At 46.7% G+C, this 23,955-nt stretch overlaps 1 protein-coding gene across 1 annotated transcript in view; it reads left to right on the top strand.

Moving 5' to 3' along the window:
* ADAP1 (ArfGAP with dual PH domains 1) overlaps positions 1-23,955 on the top strand; it is a 424,297-nt gene that overhangs the window by 393,557 nt on the left and 6,785 nt on the right. Inside the window, exons 8-9 of the mRNA XM_078664923.1 lie at positions 2,132-2,194; positions 21,003-21,074. Coding sequence (XP_078521049.1) covers positions 2,132-2,194; positions 21,003-21,074 — 135 coding nt within the window. The remainder of the gene's footprint in view (positions 1-2,131; positions 2,195-21,002; positions 21,075-23,955) is intronic.

The raw sequence follows: 23,955 nt of genomic DNA, 5'->3' as shown, positions 1-23,955 counted from the left end.
CGCCACCTTGTGGCAGGCTGTCACAAGCACCAGTGCTGACCATTAAGACCCAGTGCTGAGCACCGGAAACCACCGGCTCAAATTAAGCACCGGTCTGATTAGACAGGTAAACTTTTTAGTAGCGGACACGCTACAGAAGAGTGGTAGCTGACAATCCAGTATTTACAAGGACCTGTAAGAACACATGGCTTAGCCAACAAATGAACAGGGAAAGCCGAGCCAACTGACTCTAAGAGCCGGTGCATGAGCTGGGCCCTGGAAATACCTGGCATGTAAATCATGCAACAGACGTCATGTTAGACTATGATAAGGTGTCTTCAAAAAATGTATTTCTTTAACACAGGACCAGCATTTTGCATTAGTACATCTGATTATTTGGAAAGTATTTTTTTTAAAGTGAGAGTTTTTAAACATAAAGTAATAAAGTCCTGACCCCGCCCTGATGAAAATACTATTAGCCAACGAAAAGGCAAGTCAGTTGCCACAAGCACTCTATATGCGGCCCAGGTTCTTATTTATGATGGAGCAACACTGTAGTCTAATAAATCAAAATAAGAGAGGTATTTGTACAGCGCACACCCTTAATTCAACTGTTGGACAGTGTTTGCCTATGTGATAATAAACTAAAAGGAGATTTGCTGACACAAAATATTTGCCCAGGATCACACAGATTTGTCAAGCAAGGAAGGTGGGCTTGATCCCAGATTTTCCAGTTTCTCACTGTGGAATTTGACCATTATACAGGTATCTCTTTCTGCAATCAAAGGTACATGCTTTGTCCTTAATTCTTTGAGGATGAGACTAGAGCGTGGGTAAAAGGCTGAATTAAGCAAACAAAAGGAGTTGATGGACGGAGTGCTGAAACTTTTCAAACACTCACCCCCAGTCATAGATCTGGGTTGAATCCATCATCATTCTTTAGCTCACTTTGCCACCCCAGTTCAAACACAGCTATATGCAAATCAGTCTTGGCCAGGTGCCTCATGGGAACAGTCCAGCCTGAACCTCCAAGCCATGTCTTCCCTGGACCCAAAACAAGCATCCTGGGACCGGTCTCGGGCTAACAGCCCTCTTCAGCCAGGCTAGCTTGAATCCAGTGGCAAAGTGAGCAAGGGAACCACGTCTGGGCATACCCTGCCAACTTAGGGAGGACAAAGCAAACAAAAGTTTAACTAAAAGTAGTAAGTGCATTCTGTGAATACCAAAAGTAGTAAGTGCCTTCTGTGAATACCAAAAGTAGTAAGTGCCTTCTGTGAATACCAAAAGTAGTAAGTTTAGGATTTTGTCTCCGATTAGTTCTGTGAATTGTGCCCTTAGTGTGCAAAGAGCAAATGTCCCTGAGTAGCCTACATAAGTTGGAGGAAAAGCCAGAGCAAAATGCAAGGGGTCTTCAGGTGGCATACTAAGAAGGAACATTTTGATCAAATACCACGTTACGTCAATCAGCAACCAGCAGCTGAACCACGAGACCACCAAGCCAAGAAGCATGGCTAGCTCTTTCCTTGTAGACTGTGGTTACACTGATTGAATATTATCATGTTTTCACTCCTCTTATTCTGATTGTAAAAGTGATTGTCGAGTAAAGAATAATGGGTTGTCAATATTAACTTGGGTAGCAGGTATGTTAGATATCATGAAATACCAGTTGCATCCATGAACAATTAATAGGATTCATCCTTATGTTAAGTGAACATTAGAAAGCAAACATATGCACCCGTCCTTCAACTTTCATCACTGCTCCTGGAGGAAAAAAAATTGCGGCTTGTTTTGACAATCTGGCACCCCATGTTGGTTGTGCTTTCTGTAGCCTCCATAGTAGTGCCTGGCCCTCAAACAAACCGTGAAGGCATCTCTCAGTTTATTGCTAAAGAACATCAGGTACATAAAAACCTCTTCTGCTCTAGCTACCAGATGTCTCAGTACATATGTAGCTATACGGTGCTTCCCTATAGGGCCTGGTGAAAAGCTGGAGCGATCATTCATTAGCTACAAGGGCTAGCTTGAAAACATACCTTGTGTGAATGAATGCCTGACCTAGAATGAAACTTTCAACGCCTGTTGTAGAACAAGTTTATCTCCTCTGAATTCAGCAACTGCAACTGGATTACTCTGTTTCTCTCTTTTTCTCCAGCTGGTTCCAAAACTGACGCGGAACTACCTGAAGGAAGGCTTTATGGAGAAGACCGGGCCAAAGGTGGGTGACATAAAGAGAATGAATGTCTGCATGAAACAGGGAGCATTATCTGTTTACTTGGGTGAGGGATTCAAATAGTATTGTAAACTCTGTATCCTGGACCAGAGAATGTGACTATGGTTCTTCCCAGAGTAAATAACTCGTATGTTTTAAAAAAAAATAAAGTGCTTTGTTACATTATTTCTGTGTCGTCGTATCAAAGCATTCCACAACTTCTGTTATGATGCAGCGAACTATCTACCCCATCACAATCATTACATTTCATAACAATCCTTCTTCTGGATATTATCAAACCAACGGGTGTAAATTTACTCATTTTCTTTCCTTTTTCTGGATCGAAAGGATCCAGAGACACGTACTGTGGAAGAATATCACATCCTACACCCTGTCGTATAATTTACTTCAGAACCAAATGTCTAACATAATATATTTAACCCTGGCCAATCCCATATCATATGTAATAGGCCAGCATTTGTCGCATTGTATTTTGGCCATTTTCAACTCCTTTACTTACCCGCACTGGATGCAAAGCTTTGTGTATGTATTCTGTTCATAGATCCTTCAAGACTCCTCCTTCAGGTGCACACATGCCTTCCACCACCCCGCCCACCCCATCATCTGTAGGTTTGCAGTTCTGCTTCTGGCTCCCAGTTCTCTTTTACCTATGCAGCAGGTCACGACGGTCTATAATTCATTGTTCTTCCCGCCGCATCCCCTCTTTCTTTACATAGTGAAATAAATACCTGAGTACCTTGAGCTCTGCTTGTTGGAAGAAATCAGACCCTGCCTTCCGAACAATCACCGCTAACTTAGTGTAAACCCAAAAAGACTTCACTTGCTGGCTCCCACATAACAGTGGCTCAACATAACTTGTGCTTCACATCATTTGACAGGGTTTTTATGCAGCAGTACATATATGTGCATGGGTGACTTAGGGGTCCCTGAATATGCAATTCCCCCTCAGTTGGGCACATCCCAGATAGCTAGGTCCCGCCCCTCTTGTCCAACATAGCTTCCTCCTCATGCCGCTAGTTACTTTCCGTGGACTCAGAAGCCTCTTTGCCCATCTAAAGAGCGGGAATTGCATTATTAAGGGCTATCGTGTGAGTCATCATTCGGGTAGCCTGATTGGTGGGTACTCCAATGAGTCAGTCTAGTACATATTGCAGGTAAGACGCATATTAATACGGCCTTAAGCCTGGGAGCCACAATCTTCATCCCCGTACGGGCTTTGCAATACTAAATGTTATCTTCGCTTGCTTTCCATTTCAGTACTACTGCAATACCTTATGACATTTTGCAAAGTATGTATCGGGGATGTTATCAAAGTGTTTTGAAAAATATAGAGCTGTTGAAAGTGCTGTAATTTTCAGTATTATCAAGCAGTCTGTGAGGGTCATGGGAAGCCCTAACCGGAATACCACAGACACTTCAACCTTTACTCTTGGGTAACTAAATTATACGTGTACACTTCTCCCACCTCGACACAGATCTGTTCTTCTCAATATAAGAAACAAGAAGAAGGGACTTTTATTGCAAAGCTTTTTTTTGTAAACTTGAGTCCTTCATAGTCAGATACATTATTGATTTTATCCGATAGGTCTCTTTTTTTCAAACTGTTTTTATTAATTATTATCTTGTTGAGCACATCAAAATGTGATACACTACATTGTTTATCAACAGTACTCAAGCCAGGAATATCTGTTTGTTTACATAGAAACCTTGACGCGTTGCGCTCTGAGGATAACAGCATACTGTCCCTTCCGCTCCTGGCCCTCCACCCAACAATACCATTTCTTGGGCACCTATGGTAGCGTCCAGCCCCTGTCCTGATGAACTCCGCCCAATTGTGTCTCGAGATTCACAGTCTAATGCATTGTAAATTCTCCAATCACTCCAAATTTTAAGAAACTTTTTCGGACATCCTTCCTCGCGTAAACTGCTCTTTCAACCTCCATAGAAGCTGTCATCAGCACACAAGGGGTTAAGTGGAATGCAAAAACCTTGGGGCCCTCTCAAAGGGGCGTGGCCAATGGAATTAAGGGCGTGGCTTAAAAATACACAAGCTAAAAATCTGTGTTTAGCGTAGTGTGCCTTCCAACTGGTATTTTTCTGCTTCTGTCATTGCATACAGATATATAATACAGCAAATAACATTACACCTACAAGAAGTCACGGCTATTGACTTTGCCAGTGGTTGTTAGTTGTGTAAGATAATCAAGCAACAACTGTGGCTACGTTGTATAGAATACTGAAAATGCTTCAGTTCTGAAATGATGAGACTATGAAAGAATTATAACAAATCTCCTTGAAGTTACCTCAAAGGCTGTGAAGGGTGGTACTGATGGAGAGTTAAGATTTTTTGTTTTTCACCCTGAGGGTAAAAATGGAGAGCCTAATAGGAACCCGTCTCGGCCCCTGCTTTCACGACCTGCTGGTGCTGAGCACCGGCAGGATCCGGCCCACTTAAAGCCCTGGAAAGAACACACATAACATGAAACCTCCCGCCCAAACTATTGCTGCCCTCCATATTAACATGAGGCCAATTCCGTGGGTGGAACCAAACATTCCACCCACCCCTGGTTTTTGAGTGACGTAGGCTGGCGCAGCTTGTTATGTACATGGACGGGCGCCGCTGCATTATACTTGGATGCTAATGACAAGGGTAACTCGTCATGGAGTGCCCATTCATTTCAATGGAAATTACATTGAAGAGCAGGCACAGGCTTAGCATCCAAGTGGTTTTAAATAACGTCTGTCTTGTCCTTAATACCGACATAGCCTTCTGTTGTTTGAACTAGTAAATGCGGGGTCGCGTCATTTCAGCTCCACAGAAATCCCCCGAGGGATCAGATTACTACTAATGTGCTGCATTCGAAGGAAGCTTTCGCTCGGTTCCATTTCAGTCAAGTGTCAGGGCAGAATGACTCGCCTGCTTGTGAAGGGGACTCGAGTGCACCGTCTTCTCAGAAGCGGACACGTCGAGCTGAGTCATGCTGAGTCACGGGAGTCCCCAGCGCAGCTGAATGCAGCAGACCGCATCTTCAGGTTACAAGGGCAACACTAGTCAGAGCACCTCTGAAAGGGTCAAAACAATGCACGGTGAAGAGTAAATTAAGATTCAAGTAATCCTGGCTTGAAAAAACGATTTTGTTTCATTTACAACATTAGAATGAGTGTTGACCTGTGTCTTTTTTTTGGCGGGCCATTGTAAGTACATAATGCACTTTATTGACGTGCTTGGCTCTTCTACATCTGTACTGCCCACTCTCAAGCGCCCAAAGGAATATAGATTACCGTGGCCTTCGGGTGAACAGCGAAAGACAAGTCTTGTTGAAATCTCAAAGTGCTTTTTCCCATGAGTTCCCGGGGCACATTTTTTGGGGGGATTGGTGTTTCTGTCTACCGACTTTGGGACCGCCTGCCCTTTCTTTTGGTCTCACTTCATGCAGCTGGCCTGACTGGCAGAATCGAGAGCTGGCTGTATAACTTATACACCATCCTCTGAACATCCCCTGTCCAGATGATGACCCAAGAATTACTTGTTGGTCGAAACATTGTCAACACTGTGGGCAGTTCTGGTCACTACATTGTGTGACCTCGATATTCCACATGGTCAGCGACTAGCTGCCGTCCCCCCCCCAAACCGGCACCCCACACCCAGAAACGTGGACACGAGACTTCTTTACTTTTTGGAAGGCGGGCGCTAGTCGCCCGGCCGTATTTATTAAGATATGAAATTAAAAAAGGTTTTAATTGCATGGTCAACAATTTATACAAAAATCAGCAGGACATTAGATACACGTTTGTCAACAAGTTTGAGAGCCTGACCTTAACAAAACTCTAATACATGTTATTTCCTAACCGAGTCTAACATCCTCATCTTGATTTTTGTACATTTCTGGCCATATGGCAAGGTCACTACCGGTGTCAGGTCCTACAAGCTGCGCCTCCCCTAGAGACGTGCGCATGCGCAGTGTTACCCCGGGAATTGCCCGGTCTACGCCCTGAACTCCATTTACCCACTAAAGGAGGGCCCTTACTCTGCGCCGGTGGCGTCATGAGTCCACGCGCGCGGGGTGGCTACCAGCCTAAGGAAAGCGTGAACTACTCCTACCCGCGCTCCTTTGCTTTGCAGCATCCATTACCTTGCCCCTGGAGTTCTAGGAGTGGCCCGCAGGCCCCTCCCCCTGGGCGGGAACCTCCATAGGATGATGCCCGCCCCCTCAGACCTCAAATATGTGCTCACCGATAATGACCTTACCGCATGCCCCATACCTAATAAATACGACGACCTATGGGAAAAAATTCTAAAGGACAGCTACACTGGCTAATAAATAACAGCAGCACCGTTTCAGCTACAAAGGGAAACAAGCATTTACAATGCAACGGTTTCGCCTTTGGAAAAGTTTGAGTTATTGGCATTGTAAATGACAACATTTGTATTTATGTGTTGGTTTTGAAAACAGATAAATAATTGCCATTGTCATTTACATTGCAAATAGCTTTAACATTTCCAAAGGCGAAACCGTTGCATTGTAAATGCTTGTTTTTTGTTGCGGGCAGTCGGAGAATCAAAGGGGAGCGGAAATTAAGACCCCCACTCAGCCGCATTTACATGGAAACAAAAAGAAGGGAGTTACTCGAAAACTTACAAAACAAAAAAAAATCCAACCCCAAAATGTTTGACAGTAATTTCACCTCTACTTGTCAGCAGCAATTTGCCGCCGCAAGCTTCCCGGAGGATTGGTACAGGAAAAACAGAGAAAACCAAAAGAGAGAAGGAAAGGAGGTGAAATTACACGGTGCGTGGAACTGAAGAGAAAAGAGGAACACAAAAGAGAAGGGTGAGGGAGGGAGACCAAGAAGAAATTTGAGGTGGTAAGAAGGCGAGGACGAAATAAAAGACGACAAAGTCTTTGAAGGAGGAGGAGGAATGAAAGGGAATGAATTGCTAGAAGAAAGGACCAACAGGAGGAGAGAAGAAAAATTCAAGAGATGTAAAAGAATGAACCGAAATGGAAGCGAGAGCTAGAAGAGAAGGAATTAAAGCGGAGTAGAGGGGACCGGAGGAATTAAAGGGGAGGGGAGGATTGCGTGTGCACTGTGTTCCCGGGCCTCACAGCAAGGTTTTTGAGAAAGCACGAGGAACTTTTAAGTGCAAACATCACATCAGTAGTTTGGAATGCACTGAGCAATTCCGTTTGGAGATGGTAATTACAAACGCGACAGCCAAGTGTTTTAGCCACAGATGTAATGAAAGGGGAAAGGATGTACGCGTGGTATAGCGGCTAGAGGGCGACTTTGGAACCTTGCAACCTGGGTTGAAATCTCGGCTGCAACGATTGACTAATACATGTGTGATTCTTGACAATTTACTACATTTCTTTGAGACAAAGACTGTAAATATGCATACGGTTACATCATTCTATATATGTCATATGTTATACAATTCTACTTTCAGAGGTGTAACGCCCCTTGATGTGCATGATCTAGTATTGTAACCAACCCCCCACCCACCCACCACATTACACCACGCACGCCGCTGCTCCCAAGGATAGGTTCATGCTGCATTTTACCAATACACAGTGTGGATTTCAAGGGCGTGGCCAGGCACAATACGGTGTGACGTAGACACACAAGTCACACCTGTGGCTATTCACAGGCCGCCGGTCGTTCTCCATCCGGGACTTGATTCACACAAATATACTCCTGCAAAAAAGCTGGAGTAAAGGACATTCATTCCTTGTTGAAAATAATAAAGTTTGAAATGTTCAGCACATGTAAACAATTAAACGCAACGTGTGCTGAGCAAGATGTATGCCTGAAAGTATAGGATTTGTGTAAACTGCCATACGTACTTCTGTTGCTGTTTGAGTATTGAACATCACAGTCCCAAGGGGGTTATCGGATCGCGCTATTCTATTCAAGTTTGTGTATTGGCAACATGTGCTAATCTAGTCAACTCATGTAAAGAAGTGAACGGCTGACATCTGTACATATTTCTTGTGAATACTCCGAACTGCCAGGCGTCTGGGAGCTTAGAAACAGATTGAGCGCAGCATTAAGCGCTAGATTAAAATAAATCCACGGAACACAGGAGAAAAATGCAAACAAGTTAGTGCAGGTGAAATGGACGGGCCACTCGGCCCACATTACTCAGTGTCATGGCCACACAGAGACCAATTACTGCAGCCCTTAAACAGCGTCAGCAAGGAGAGAAAACAAGTTTTTTGGGAGTGTACTTAGCTGTGAGTGTGCTGTGCGTCAAGGTACAGAGGTCTGTGTGAGCTTTTCATACCTGCGATGGCGCCCTGCCTCGCCCCGCCATGCTTCTTCTTTCTTCCCCCCGGGCTGCGGGGGCGGGCACTTCCGGCCGGCCAACCACTTCCGGATCGCTGCGGGCAGCGCAGCGGCCCTTCTCCTTAGGTAGGCAGGCGGGGGCTGATTTTTACGGGCAAATGTCGGGTGGGCACCGGCTCTAGATAACATCAATCGGGGCGGGAGTGGACACGGACGGCGGGAGGGGGCGGGAGTGGACACGGACGGCGGGAGGGGGCGGGAGTGGACACGGACGGCGGGAGGGGGCGGGAGAGGACACGGACGGCGGGAGGGGGCGGGAGAGGACACGGACGGTGGGAAACGTGCACAGGACAGCGAGGGGGGGGCGGAAATGGACAGCGCAACAGTGAAAGGGGAGGGAACCGGAGAAAACGTAACTCCGCCCTGGGAAAAAATCTCGGGAACGCCCCCGAATCTGGTCCGGCCTTGACGGACAGATCTCTGTTCCAATGGCTAGCCTCCATTTATGGAGCTAGCCAATGGGACAGGGGGGCGTATTCCATTCTCCTTACTGGAAATCAAGAGATTTCTCTGGAGGCGGAGCTAAGAGCTCCGCCCTCCAGCGAAACCTAAAAAGGCCTAATAAGACACTTGGCATCACAGAAAAGTACTTCACACACAGTTTGCTAAAAAAGGGGAAAAATTCCTAAACAAAAGCATCATCAAATATACCGACAGATCCATTTCTACTACCATGTAAGACATGTGGACAATACCTTCGCAAACTTACCATTAAACCCGACATAATGAATGCCACAAGACTATTGTTCCAAGGGATGGTGGGTGGGAAAACAAAGAAGCCCCGAGCGCGGGGCACACCGTGCGGTGAGGGAGCGTCCAGGGACAAGGGGGTCTCCTGGGCGCTCCCCACCTCTTTATTCTCCCAGGGACCAGGCGGGGGGGGGGCCACGCCCCCCCCCCCAGCCCGCCCCTTCTGTAGCCCGCCCCCCCTGACCCGGACCTTCTACTTGGTATCCGGGTCAGGGAGGCCGCCGGCCAATCGGTGGTGGGTCGCGCCCCCCAGGGCCCGCCCCCACCACCGAGCGACAACAATGGGGAAAGAGGGGGAGACGGTCGCCGCGCCGCCGTGCGGGGGGGCCGAGGGCCCCCCCTTTTCACATGGTCAGCGACTAGCTGCCGTCCCCCCCCCAAACCGGCACCCCACACCCAGAAACGTGGACACGAGACTTCTTTACTTTTTGGAAGGCGGGCGCTAGTCGCCCGGCCGTATTTATTAAGATATGAAATTAAAAAAGGTTTCAATTGCATGGTCAACAATTTATACAAAAATCAGCAGGACATTAGATACACAATGTTTGTCAACAAGTTTGAGAGCCTGACCTTAACAAAACTCTAATACATGTTGTTTCCTAACCGAGTCTAACATCCTCATCTTGATTTTTGTACATTTCTGGCCATATGGCAAGGTCACTACCGGTGTCAGGTCCTACAAGCTGCGCCTCCCCTAGAGACGTGCGCATGCGCAGTGTTACCCCGGGAATTGCCCGGTCTACGCCCTGAACTCCATTTACCCACTAAAGGAGGGCCTTTACTCTGCGCCGGTGGCGTCATGAGTCCACGCGCGCGGGGTGGCTACCAGCCTAAGGAAAGCGTGAACTACTCCTACCCGCGCTCCTTTGCTTTGCAGCATCCATTACCTTGCCCCTGGAGTTCTAGGAGTGGCCCGCAGGCCCCTCCCCCTGGGCGGGAACCTCCATAGGATGATGCCCGCCCCCTCAGACCTCAAATATGTGCTCACCGATAATGACCTTACCGCCACAGGCCAGCATTGTTAACCGACGATCTGGCCTCCCCCCCCTGCCTACACCTACCCTAGAAAGTTCTCATTTTAGCAAAACCTTCGAACCAGGCCCTGACATCATCAGACCACAGGACCCTTCCTTCCTCCGTCAAATGGACTCCCCTCACCAGGTAGAACAAATACACCCATGTTGGATCATCTGCAACCGAGGGGGGTTTGAAATAATTTGTCCCTCCGTGTGTTGATCCTCTTTATCGAGTGATTCAACGCCCTGACCGAGTTCCTGCCACCACGGGATAAGTTGAGACCCTACTACTGTGCCACCCGGGCAAGTCCTGAAGACCCACCCACAGTGGAGATGAACTCATCAATGAGTATTCGCCTCACCAGTTTGGCCCATTCAGTCCCCCCTAGGTGAAGTATCACCACTGACAGGGGGTCGGGCTGCTGAGCTAAAAGTCCCTGAAAGAAGTTCCTGAACTGACCATGGCACAGACCCTCAAACCGACTCTTCCCTGTCCTGCGTCCAGCCTGTTGCTTGTGCTGGCACATTGCAGCTCCTCCACTTCTAGTGCCGAGTTCCTCCCCTGCGTGACAGGTTTGAGAAACTGTAAGAAACAGGAAAAGCCAAGAAAACCTGGGTGACAATTCCCACTTCCACCTTAGGGAATGGGTAGCACTTACACCTGCCAGCAATACTTGGGCACTTGGTGTCCTCTTTCTCGACGTATGCTTCCCTTTTGACGTCCACCCGCTGCTGATGTTGCGGTGTGGAGCACTCCTCAGATATCCGCCATGGACCCAGCCGTGACTGACGTAAGCCCCCCTTGGGCTGTCCACCTGTTGCAGCTGTTGTGATGTGGAGCACTCCAGGTATCCACCATGGACCCGGTCATACATAAATTGGAAAGATAGATACACACCATTAGTGTTTCGGCGATAACTACTGTACACGCGTTAGACTTACATTACCATCAGTTGCTAAGTTTTAGATAATCTTAGTGCCATATTACTACACATTAACACGTCGACAGTAAATGTTAAGCATAGCCTCAGTTTGTCTGTTTGCTAGTGCAGCATCTATGTCGTTAAGCCTAGGATCAGTGCCGCCCTAACCATGGTAGGCTGTAAAATTGGCTTCCTATTTTTACAAACATTGTTCCACAAGAAAGTTGTGCCGTAGGCGAGGACATCGCCTCTTAATCCTGGTTTCCTACCCACGTCTTTATGCATAGGATCTATGTGTAAAAGCAAGACAGTCTACTTAACAGTGCAGCATCACAGTCTTTAGCTAAAAGAATTAGCACAGCCCTAACTCCGCCAGGCCATAAGCTGGCCCAAGGACCCTTTCCGCTCACCACTTTGGCTTCTGGGAAATATCATCCTAGCCAACCGGACATGATCACATGCATCCCCCAGACCTATGTGATGCCGCGACTAGGCTCTTGGGCACCTTTTAGGTGTGACATCAGGGTGTGTATGGTTATCAGGACCCCCAGTAGTCTCTCTACAGGCTCTAAGCCCTGTCTCCATGCCATTCGTGGTTCCCCTACCACCACTTTGGCTTCTGGGAAATATCATCCTAGCCAACCGGACATGATCACATGCCTCCCCCAGACCTATGTGATGCCGCGACTAGGCTCTTGGGCACCTTTTAGGTGTGACATCAGGGTGTGTATGGTTATCAGGTGCTATATAAGTTTACCCACTGTAATTATTCGCCTCTAATCTCATCATAGGCTCAACGTATATTGTGCCAATTTACTTGTATGTTAAATAAGTTTACTGACTGTAATTTCATGCCTTTAGCCTCGGAAAGGAACTAAAGGGATGTGTTTTAGAACAAATACATATATTTGTTATACACCTGTTCTTTTTCATTTACTCATTCATGAGATTATAGACTGGTAAAACAAGCTGCTCTACATTCCCTCAAGACTTAGCCTGAAGGCAGCACGCCAAACAGCTACCAATAAGATAGCTTACTAATAATGTTGACTTTACCTATCATCAACGAATAGTCAATTGGACTGGTGCAACGTCCCCCCCTAGAACAGTGAACAGCACCTCAGATGTCCATTACCATTACAATGAAATACGTCCCTTGTATGACTTACTGCTTTGGCTTGCAACGGAATGTGGGACCTGGGAAACTGGCTTTCTCAGTCTTGTCAAGCCCTACCCTTAGATGTGTATTAATCCCCAGGAGGACCCCAAGAGAAGGGGGAATACCCTATTCGTGAATCGTTCCACTATTATTCTAACTATCCCCTCAGCAGACACCAATGATAGTAATTCTAGAGTGTCAAAATTTGACTTATGTCAATGGCTGTTCCTCACGTAAAATAAATAAGCAGCAACCATGGCTTGGATAAAATATTGCAAGTGCCTGGAGGACATCAATGAGGAAGCCCAGGAATGAACACCAAATTACTACTCTTTATGCTCTGCAGCTCAGAAACCAGTTGGTGTGTCCAACATGGACGCAGAGTGTTTGCGTTCTGCTTCTGATACGTGCCCTTTACCCTTACAATAGAGTGGATTCCCTTGGAAACGCTAAAAATTGTGGGGCCTTGGTGGGATGCCTACCCAACATTGTTTGTATAGTCGGCCCTCAATACTGCTGTTAATACTAGGAAAGCAGCCGTATAACCCTCTTTCCGATATCCAGACCGTCATCATTGTGAGGTGCACTCCCTAAAGTATCTTGGCTGGGAGCCATCAGGAGCCTCACACCTAAATGTAAATACAATGGAGGCGAAACAAAGGCACACAGCTGAATCTTGCCTTCCCAGTACCTAAAAGAGGCATTGTTTCGCCTTTTTCCAGTGCCGATATATGGGAATATGCATGCACAGTCAAAAATGTCAGATGTGTTCTCCGTCCGAGTATTTACTCATATTTCAATTTAAAAAACCCACAATTTTCCTTTTTATAGTGCTACTCATCTCAATGCAGGGTGTCAGAGCACTTCACATTACACATACGCCTTATACATTGAAAATAAATCGTGTGTGTAAAACCGATGAACAGTGTGTGTTACTTAAGACCAGGGCCACTGAAATTCTGCGGCAATGAAGGATTAAATTTAAGTAGCAGGGCTTGCTAAATTATGCAGCATAATGCGGCACATCTTTGGGTTAGTACCAGTTCTCTATTCTGTCATATGTTCACATCTTAACACTATCTGGATAAAAGGTCTTATCTTATAAGTATTAATTTAACACCCCAATCCACCACATGCACTTGAAAGGTGAACAGTCAGCTTTTGCAAAGTGTATTCCGCTTCATAGGAACATACATTTCTAGTAACTTTGTTCAGTTTGAGCTAAGGACAACTTGTAGATTATGCAGCAGAAGATGTAATATGTGGCAAATGTAGCCGATCCAGTACTACGCGAAAAATTGCAGTGGCAGCAGAATCACATAGTGCCAGTGGGCCTGCATGAGATAGTGAGGGATACATGATGCAGGAGACACACGTCCTTCCTAGCTCACTGTGCAATGTTAGAAAGGTTGTGATTTATGAACTGCAAATAACAAAAGGATCTCTGTGCTAAAAAAGCAGTTACCCACTTACCTACCTACATAGATGAACTTTGTAGGAGAAACATTAACCCCTGGGATTGGAGAAAACATATATTCCACCAGGAAATGTGGTACCCCCCAGAGTTATTCTACCAATACTCTCGTTGACGTTTACTGGACTCACAAAGTTCTCAGCAGCAGATGCTCTAACCTTACCACATCTTTTTAAAATGCCGACTTTGCGACCAATTTAAGCAGAACAGATTTACTGTCACAGTAACAGCACTTTAAGAACACCGTTTTCATTATGTATTATCCACTCCTTCTTCCTGGGTGACTAACAGCAACTAGGAGCCTGCTGAGGGGGGAAGGGGGTGCCAAACAAGGGGTCGATCCTGCGATGTCACGCTGTTAAACGGGTCATTTCGTATGTCTAGGGCCAGTGATGTAACTGACGTCACCACTGGTCTTCAGACTAAGGGACAGTCAAGCCATTCAAGTGTGCAGCGAGCTGCCGAGGGAAAGTGGGGCTCCGGGGGACAGGTGGACGGACGCTTCCGCGTTACGCCGGGCAGCTGTCCCTAACAACTAATCGCACGCGGTCAGTGCGCTAAGCGAAACGTGCCGAGGGCCCCCCCTTTTCATTTGAACCGTGAACTGCAAAAAGACGAAAATGACCCCGGCCCTGTCAGAGGTATGCAGCTCTATTTCATTCTACACTGTATTACAATCGAGGTATTTGATCTCTAACGTTCAAGGCACACAATCTGGTACATGAAGTCTAGCTGGTAAACAGTGCCACCCTGTGGCAAAAGTAACACAATTACACTTCAATAATGGTACGATAAAATGGTTCAAAGAACTGCCGCTCAAGGTACGTTTAATCATGTCTCTTTAACGACTGAGCTAGCCGTGCTCCCTGACCGGCAAAACTATAGAACTGTATACGTTTTTAAACAATTAAATTAACTAATAAGGATGTGGCCCAGTACTGCATTCCATAATAAAGTGTTGTATCTAATTAATGTTCGCTCAGTGATTGGCAGTTCCACAAATATCTGAGCTAAAGTGAACCAGTTTCCTCTATTTGCGCCCGTGTTCATGGGCCGATTATAGAAGTATTCCGTCATGAAATAGGGAAAGGCACTATACCGAATACACAACAGGGCGAGATATTCAAATGAAGTGCCTAGCAGGTGTCTTACTTCATAGATCTTTACAGCAATAATGCAGACACTTAAGTTAAAAATTGGTGACGAAGAAGGTTGGATGGATTCTAGCAAGAGCCTCATTCAAAGGCTGTCCGGGTGGCAACAGCAAATGAACCACCTAAAAGGCAGCCACGAAAGACACAAACAACCGGGAAAGAGCGCGCCAGACGCACAGTGCACATTAACCGCAAGGCGAGGAAGAAAACCGCCTAAAAGTGAGCACAAGAAGGTGCACGATCCCGGGCGGGAGCAGAAGACGTAAGAGAAGGAAATGGAAGGAAAGCAGAACACGCTTTACCTCTCCAGAGAGCAAAAGAAAGATGGAGCTTACGGAGTGAGGCCAGAAAACGAATGTGTAACGGGGACAATGAGGACCCATCTCAGAGGCAGTCAGTGCCAAGCACTACCGAAGTGAGGTGAACACCAGGTGCAGCGAGGAGGAGAATACCCGAACGCTATTGACAATACGGACTTTCTACATTTATCTCACCAAGAGTGCAAACCTTCGCAGCGACCTTTGGCCCCCCCCGCCCGCATGAGCACCACGGCCAGTGGCTCACCTTGATTGCCCGCGCCTGTGTTAAGCCCACACCCGGGCCCTTTGCCGGATCGGCGTTGTCCCTGCTTGCCGCTGCCCTCCCGGAAGCTCTCCACTTCGTCTGGGCCTCCGACTCTCCTTGTGCCATATCTTGCCCCTGTACCGCCATAGATCTTCCGGCTCACGGGCTCGAACGATAGCATCTGTACGCCCCAAGTCGATACCTGTAATACAAAAAGAGAGATTGACAAAAACAAAGAAGCCCCGAGCGCGGGGCACACCGTGCGGTGAGGGAGCGTCCAGGGACAAGGGGGTCTCCTGGGCGCTCCCCACCTCTTTATTCTCCCAGGGACCAGGCGGGGGGGGGGGGCACGCCCCCCCCAGCCCGCCCCTTCTGTAGCCCGCCCCCCCTGACCCGGACCTTCTACTTGGTATCCGGGTCAGGGAGGCCGCCGGCCAATCGGTGGTAGGTCGCGCCCCCCAGGGCCCGCCCCCACCACCGAGCGACAACAATGGGGAAAGAGGGGGAGACGGTCGCCGCGCCGCCATGCGTGCGGGGGGGCCGAGGGCCCCCCCTTTTCATCCTCATTATTCCGAACCCACACCCGAAAAATAAATGCAAATTACAGATCTTGTCCTAGTAAACTTCCATATTCTATATTCTTCCTAACATTCTGGCCTGATAATCTACTGAGTATTTGGGCATGAAGATGCATTATTTTCACTGATGCTGAAGGATAGGAGACAGTTATTTGGTACTTTTGATTAAAAGTGTAGCACCATATCATATTTTGGCTGTATAATTGCATGCACATATTATAGTGGGGGAAATACATATATGTCACCGTGGGGTCTGCTGTGTTGTAAACTCCATATTTGAAATATTCTTCTGTCCTCCGTAACTGTCCTGTTCATGGGTGGGTGGGTTAGGATTAATCTAGGCATCAGCTAAAAATTATCCAATAAGAACTGGATCAATAGAGTTCTTCCACATTGGGGTACCTAATCACAACCCTGCTGTTTAATTTGTTAATCACAGACACGGCCAAGTGCTTATTGATGTAACGATTGTCTCCCTCTAAAATTACCCAGCTCTGGACAGACGCGGCGATTCAGGCTGCCAATGTGTTGCTATCTATTTACTGCTGATTACTAGCTTTTAACGCGGCTCCTCCGCAATTATTCTTGTGCATGTGGGTTTTTTAAACTTGTGCCATTTTAAATCGCTATTTGCAATTGTTTGGCTCCTTTGAGCAACCTACCTGCTATCTCCGCTCCAGACCCCGTTCCGCCCCGGCTGAGTGCCGTTTGCGCGGAGGGTCGAACTGGTGAGCGCCATTCCCCGCCTCCTTCTTTGATCCACTTCCGCCCTGACGCATTCAGCGCAGGTCAGCGGTCTAGTGGTTTTACGTCCCTTATACATAATATGACGGTATGGCGGAAGCGCAGCGGACGAGCGCAGCGGGAGCGCCGTCGTCGCGCCGAAGTCAAGCCAAAGTCCTGCCCGTCTGCGCCCGTCCGCGCCCGACCGCGTCCTGCGGCCTTACACTCTGCCGAAAAAGTCTCATATTCTTCGCAGGACCTATACTCCTTCAACTACAATGTCCCTTTGCCGCCTGATGCCATTAGGAGGGCCCAGGCGTGCGGCATTGCTCGCGTTTCGTGCACGTCCCTCGCCCCTTTACCTAGTCCTACCTTACCTTCTGTATCCCTCTTTTCCTCCCCTCCAACCCCCGTGTCTTGCACTTTATCCATTCATTATTTAAATACGCGTTCCTTGGTAAGACACCAATTGGACATTTATCGTCTATTAGATGATACTAATACAGATATTCTTTTCCTGTCTGAGACTTGGCTGACACTTGGCTGACCGAGGACTCAGTGCCTGATATTTTAGCTGCCATCCCTAACGGGTATTATATATTACATGTTGACCGTCCCAGGGGGCAAATTGGTGGCGGAGTTGCAGCTATTATTCGTAAGGAACATGTCTTCTCAATCTTAGATTGCACTTCTATTCCTGATACCCAGACTCTTGTTATACAGCTTCGCTCTGTTACCACTTCCCTTACCTGTGTGCTCATGTACAGACCCCCCTCTTACATGCCTTCTTTCTCCCAGTCAGTCGGGGAGATGGTTTCCCAGCTTCTCATTAATCACTCTAGGATTCTTATCCTGGGTGATTTTAATTACTGGCCCAATGATCCTCAAGAAAGCCGACTGTCTGAACGTTTCACTGAAACCCTCAGCAGTCTGAACTGCCAGCAGCTGATCTCTAGTCCTACCCACTGTAAGGGACACACACTTGATCAGGTTTGGTCGGCTAATCTTGACATCGACCCTCCTTTGATTACTCCATGTACCTGGTCAGATCATTATATTATTTCTTTTTCAGTTGATCTTCCCAGTTTTCACCGCCCTTCTCGTCCAACGAACATTAGGGCCCGCAATTGGAAAAATGCCAACCTGCCAAAACTTCTCTCTCTCTTGGCTGCTTCAGCCCCTTCAGATTCTGATTCAGTATCCCATCAAGCCTCCTCTCTCGAGCACTGGCTGAAGGAAGCAGCCGATTCTGTAGCTCCCCTAAAGACCATAAAAGTCCAGCGCCCCCACGATGCCCAGCGCTGGTTCAATGACCAGCTTAAATCTGACAAACTTGCCCTCCGCCAAGCTGAACGTCGCTGGCGCCACAAGTACGACCCTTCACTCAAGAAAGAGTTTACCTCTTTACTGATTAAATATAAATCTTCGATACTTGAGGCAAAGACTCTCTATTTCTCCACAAAAATCTTGGAGTCGGCCTCTAAAACCAAAGACATTTTCTCAATTGTCAATGAGCTCTCCCTCCCTGACCGTATTACTCTTCCACTGGTACCTTCCCAGGCTTTGTGTGATGAGCTCAATGCCTTCTTCCAAGACAAAATTTCCATCATTAAAACTAACATTTCTCCACCTTCCCCTTCTAAATCCTTTCCCCTGCCTCCTGCAAACCCTCAGGAATTCTCCACTTTTCCTCTTATCTCTATTTCTGATTTTCACAGCCTTCTTCATAAGGTCTGTTCCGGCTCTCCTAGGGATTGTTGCCCCCCTCACATCCTGAAGGAAATTTTCATGGCCTGTCCCGGTCCTGCCTTGGCCCTCCTCAACTCCTCTTTAATTTCTGGAGTTGTCCCAGACGCCTTTAAGCAGGCCGTGGTATTACCCATTTTAAAGAAACCCGGCGCAGATCCACTTTTGCTAAGTAATTACAGGCCCATCTCCCTCCTCCCTTTTCTGGGAAAGATCTTAGAGACCTATGTCACCAGGTGCCTGAGCTCGTTCGTGGAGACTTCTCTTTTCCTGGATCCCCAGCAGGCTGGCTTTCGCCCTCTCCACTCCACCGAGATGGTGATTGCGGCTGTCATGGACACCCTCAGAGCGGGTGCTGATGACAACCTCTCCCAAGCCCTGATTCTGTTGGATCTCTCGGCGGCATTTGACACGGTCGATCATACTATTCTGATCGACCGTGTCAGAAACGCCGGCATCCAGGGCATCGCTCTGGACTGGGTGCGGTCCTTCTTGCAAGGCCGCTCGCAGGCAGTCCACCTGTCTACTTTCGCTGCTCCCTTCTCCTCTCTCACCTGCGGTGTCCCTCAGGGTTCTGCTCTTTCTCCCCTTCTTTTTAATTTATATATGCAGCCACTTATGGTTTCTCTTCGTCACTCCCCTGCCACTATCTATAATTATGCTGATGACCTTCAGTTGGTCTTTCCCTTGGACACCCTACCCTCTTCCCGCTCTAATTTCCAAACCACAATGTTGTTGATCTCCGACTGGATGGCTCACAGCCAGCTCAAGTTGAATCCGTCAAAAACAGAACTTGTCCTGGTGGGTGGCCCTACTAATCCTTGGGATGACAATTATTGGCCTTCTTCCCTTGGTACCCCTCCTTGTCCGGTCAGCACTGTGAAAAGCCTTGGAGTGGTCATCTCTGAGGAGCTATCCATGAAACCCCAGATCTCGGCTGTGACATCATCCTGTTTTTTTCAACTGCGCAGGATCCGTAAGATCTGTCGTTTTCTTACCAGAGAGGCACTCATTTTAGTTTTACTGGCTTTGGTTATCTCCAGGATTGACTTTGCTAATCTCTTGTATGTGGGGATCCCTGCCTATCAGCTTCATAAACTTCAGTTAATCCAGAATCAGGCGGCCCGCTTGGTGTTCCACCAACCTAAACACCAGCATGTTTCCCCCCTTCTGAAGAGCCTTCATTGGCTCCCAGTGGCCCAACGGTGCTCCTTTAAACTCGGATGCACCGTCTTCAAATCTCTTCACAACCGCGCCCCTGAATTTGTGTCTTCTAAACTAAAGCGATACCTTCCCTCCCGTAATTTAAGATCATCTGCTGATAATCTTCTCTGCATCCCATCTATCCGTCGGAAAAAGCATGGTGGCCTGCGTTTCTCTTCTCTCGGCCCCATCTTTTGGAATTCCCTCCCCTCTTCTTTTCGTCACAGCCCTACCTATGAGTCATTTAGGAGAACCTTAAAAACTTTGCTCTTCAAAGCTGGAACAGTATGATTCCCTGGCCCTGGCTTGCTATGTCTGTTATGAGCGCCAAGAAACCGTTTCGGTGTACGTGCGCGGTATAAATTATTTAACATAACATAACATTTTATGATATGCGTCTCCCAGTGACCTGCTAGACAGACCCAAGATCAGTCTCTAAAGGATGTTGGCAGCATTAGGAAATTTTAATAAATCTAATGATGTAACTGTAAACTTCCCCCAAGCTAGTATTGTACAACTTGCATGGAGCAGAAGGTCTGATAGAAAGCGGAGGCGGTATTTAGATGTGCAGTGCGTTCATATTGCCCAAGTCAAGGTGACTCCAGGCAACATAGCTGAGAGACGCAGAATAATGCATTCAAAGTGACCTCTGCACTTAAAAACCTATGTTGCAAAAGAATACATGTATTTTGTGAATGGGAACTATCTTTAATTTTAAAGAATTAAAAAAGATTGTGATACATATATTTATCATGACACTTGTGCACATGTAAGCCTGCAGCAAGTACACATAAAAAGATGTCTGTATAGTGCTTTGCATACATTTAGATACCTAGTTGTAGCAAGATACTTACATTTATATTTGTATGTGAAATCATAAAGTACCTTAATTTATGCACTTGACTTTACATTTTTTGGGGGGGGACTTTGGTTACTTAATTTGCACTTTACCAGTTGTAATAATGTGAAATAAATTGAGTGTGTAAGCAAAATACATGATGATCAAGAAAATAAACTATCATTCGCATTATAAAGCAGAGGCGACATATCTAGCGCCTACTTTGTACTTTGCTACTTTCTTCCTTTGTTTCAAAAGGTGGGGTTTCCAGGTTTTCAGCCAGTATTACTGATTTCTCGGATGCTCTTTCTTTTTAGCACACAGAAGGCTTCAAAAAGAGATGGTTCACACTGGATGACAGACGGCTCATGTATTTCAAAGATCCTCTGGTAAGGCTCTCAGATGTGTGTTGTAGTAGTCAAGTAGTTCTGTACTTAGTGACTGCATACTTTGGGCCTCACTTAGATTTTGGGTGGAACTTAAAATCCTTCAGTTTCTGGAGGGCACTGTAAATATGGAGTAGAATCCATGGGTTGAATTTCCTCCATAGAAAAATCCCAACAATAGAGAAAATTCCAGAAATTATAGGATTAGCAGTTCTCTCCAAACTTTAAATAAGACCCGCTGACCTTTGGCACTGAGGACTCTGGTTTTAACCCAGGTTTCTGCACTTGGCCAAAAAATCATGTGAGTCTAAGCAAATCTCCCCATGTCTCTGTCTGTAAATATCTGTGTTGTAATTACCTAAGAACAAGAAAAAGGGACGTGTTTGCGCCCCAAACCAAATGCACCGTGAAATGTGCTACCTTCGGCGCTGCTTACTTTCTTTTTTAATCCATTTTAACTTTTTATATCCATGTTCTCATCTGTTTACTACTGTTCATTTTCAATTCTCATCCCCTTTAAGACGTCGTCTGCCTTTTCCCAGGTTTCTACTGTTCTGTCTGTGCCACTCGGGGCCTCTTGAAAGAACAAGACTAGTGCAGGCTTTTCGTAAAAAGCAGTGTTTATTCCCGGAGCAGCACCTCCGGGAATTTAATAAACACTGCTTTTTACGAAAACCCTGCACTAGTCTTGTTCTTTCAAGAGGCCCCGAGTGGCACAGACAGAACAGTAGAAACCTGGGAAAAGGCAGACGACGTCTTAAAGGGGATGAGAATTGAAAATGAACAGTAGTAAACAGATGAGAACATGGATATAAAAAGTTAAAATGGATTAAAAAAGAAAGTAAGCAGCGCCGAAGGTAGCACATTTCGCAGTGCATTTGGTTTGGGGCGCAAACACGTCCCTTTTTCTTGTTGTTAACTATTTCAGTGTCTCATGGGCATGACACTGCAACTAAGTAGCACGCACATTGGAGTACGCTAAGATAAAGTTTGAATTAACATGAATGAACAGGTGTGCATTCCACACAACCCCCATACAGTAATTACCTAAGAACCATCTCTACCGTGTGTTGTCTAGAATTGTCCCAATTTTATGTTCCCACCTCCATATAAAGCATCTGGATTTCGGTAATTCGGTTTCTTCCCGGACTTTCTGTCCATGTTTTTCTGTGTAAAGATGATATTGATACAATAAAAATGTTGTATTTGGAATAATCAATATTCTTTGGAGACCGGTCCATACTGTATTTAGTTCCCCAAATAAAGTGGCCTGGGTGAAACAGGGCTCAACTGCTGCTGGCCCACCGTAACGACAGCGAGGAGTAAGTTTGCAAACCATGAAGGCTTGTTAGCATATTAGTAAAGTTATGCACTCCCATCAAATCAATTAAAAAAAAAAAAATCACCTGAATACTGCATACATGAATATAGTCTAATTTGTTCAGTTAATAATGTGAATATTGAGTTATTAAAATCAAGGCAAAGTCTTGTTTGCATAAAAGAAACTCCCTAATGCTAAGCTATGGTTGTGGTACAAAAGGGGGTGGTGATGGACGGAGCATCTGAACCAATCAAACACTCACACCCAGTCCACGGATCTGGGTTTAATCCATCACCGTTCTTTAGCCCACTCTGCCACCCCAGTTCAGACATGGCCATATGCAAATCAGTCTGACCCTGTGCCTCATGGGAGCAGTTCAGCCCAAACTGCCAAGCCATGCCTTCCCTGGACCGGCTATGGTTGTGAGCAGATCAGGAGAGTTTAGAAGCAGCAGGTGTCTGCAATATAGCATCGAAAGAATAACCAGGTAAGTGTCCCAATGAGAATGGTGAGGAATGAACTTGCAATCGAAAGTATTTCTGTAAGCATGAAAATAGGGAGCATTGGTCTCAAGAGGAGGGAACGAACACCTCCTCAGTTTCTCATCCTAGGCCGGTGCCGAAGTCACTGTCCGAACCTACTAATTGCTACTCTGCGACCTTCAGAATATAAGCCAACAAAGAATATCATTTGTAAATGAGCACATAGTGTCTCACGGTAGGAAACAGAAACTGTTATGCATAGGAAGCAGAAATGCAACATTTATTTAAAACATAAAGTAAGACACCTAGTGCCAGATGTACTGCCCTTTTTTTGCAGCTGCAAACAGGCGAACCTCCTGTTTGCGACCGCAAAAAAGCGTAATGTCATGTACAAATGCTATTTTCCAAGTCACTGACTCGCATAATAGTATTTGCGACTCCCGCTATTAGGAAGGGGCGTCCCTTCCTGATAGCGAGTCACCATTGTTTTGCAACCACATTTGTGGCCGCAAAACACTTGCAGTTTACCACCTACTTCAAGTAGGTGGTAAACCACTCGCAAACGGGAAGGGGTTCCCAGGGGACCCCTTCACCTTTGTGAGTATGTGAGAAAATATTTTTAAGAGCAGGCGGTGGTCCCAGGGACCACTGCCAGCCCTTAAAAAATTAAACTGAAAAGTTTCATTTTTCTTTTCAAATGCATCCCATTTTCCTTTAAGGAAAACAGGCTGCATTTAAAAAAAAAAAAAAAAAGACTGCTTTATTAACCCCTTCCATGCTTGTGACGGAACCACTCCGTCATGAGCCACGGGTGGCGTGTGCTCATGATGGAGTGGTTCCGTCATGCCGCGGCCGCTCCGCCCACCCGGCACTGATTCCCCGCATGTGGGGCGAATTAGTGAGTGGGCGGAGCCGTGACGGAACCACTCCGTCATAAGCACAGCCCGCCCGTGGCTCGTGACGGAGTGGTTCCGTCACAAGCATGGCGGTGCCGTGCGACCCCCCCCTCTACCCCCCCAGCGTCCCGCAGTCTCAGACATGGTGTTTTGCTGACCCCAGCAGGCTACCATCCCTGGGAGTG

This window comes from Lissotriton helveticus, chromosome 10, assembly GCF_964261635.1.
Source record: "Lissotriton helveticus chromosome 10, aLisHel1.1, whole genome shotgun sequence".
Lineage (NCBI taxonomy): Eukaryota > Metazoa > Chordata > Amphibia > Caudata > Salamandridae > Lissotriton > Lissotriton helveticus.
The sequence above is the reverse complement of the archived record's forward strand: the minus strand, read 5'-3'. Positions and strand labels throughout refer to the sequence as shown.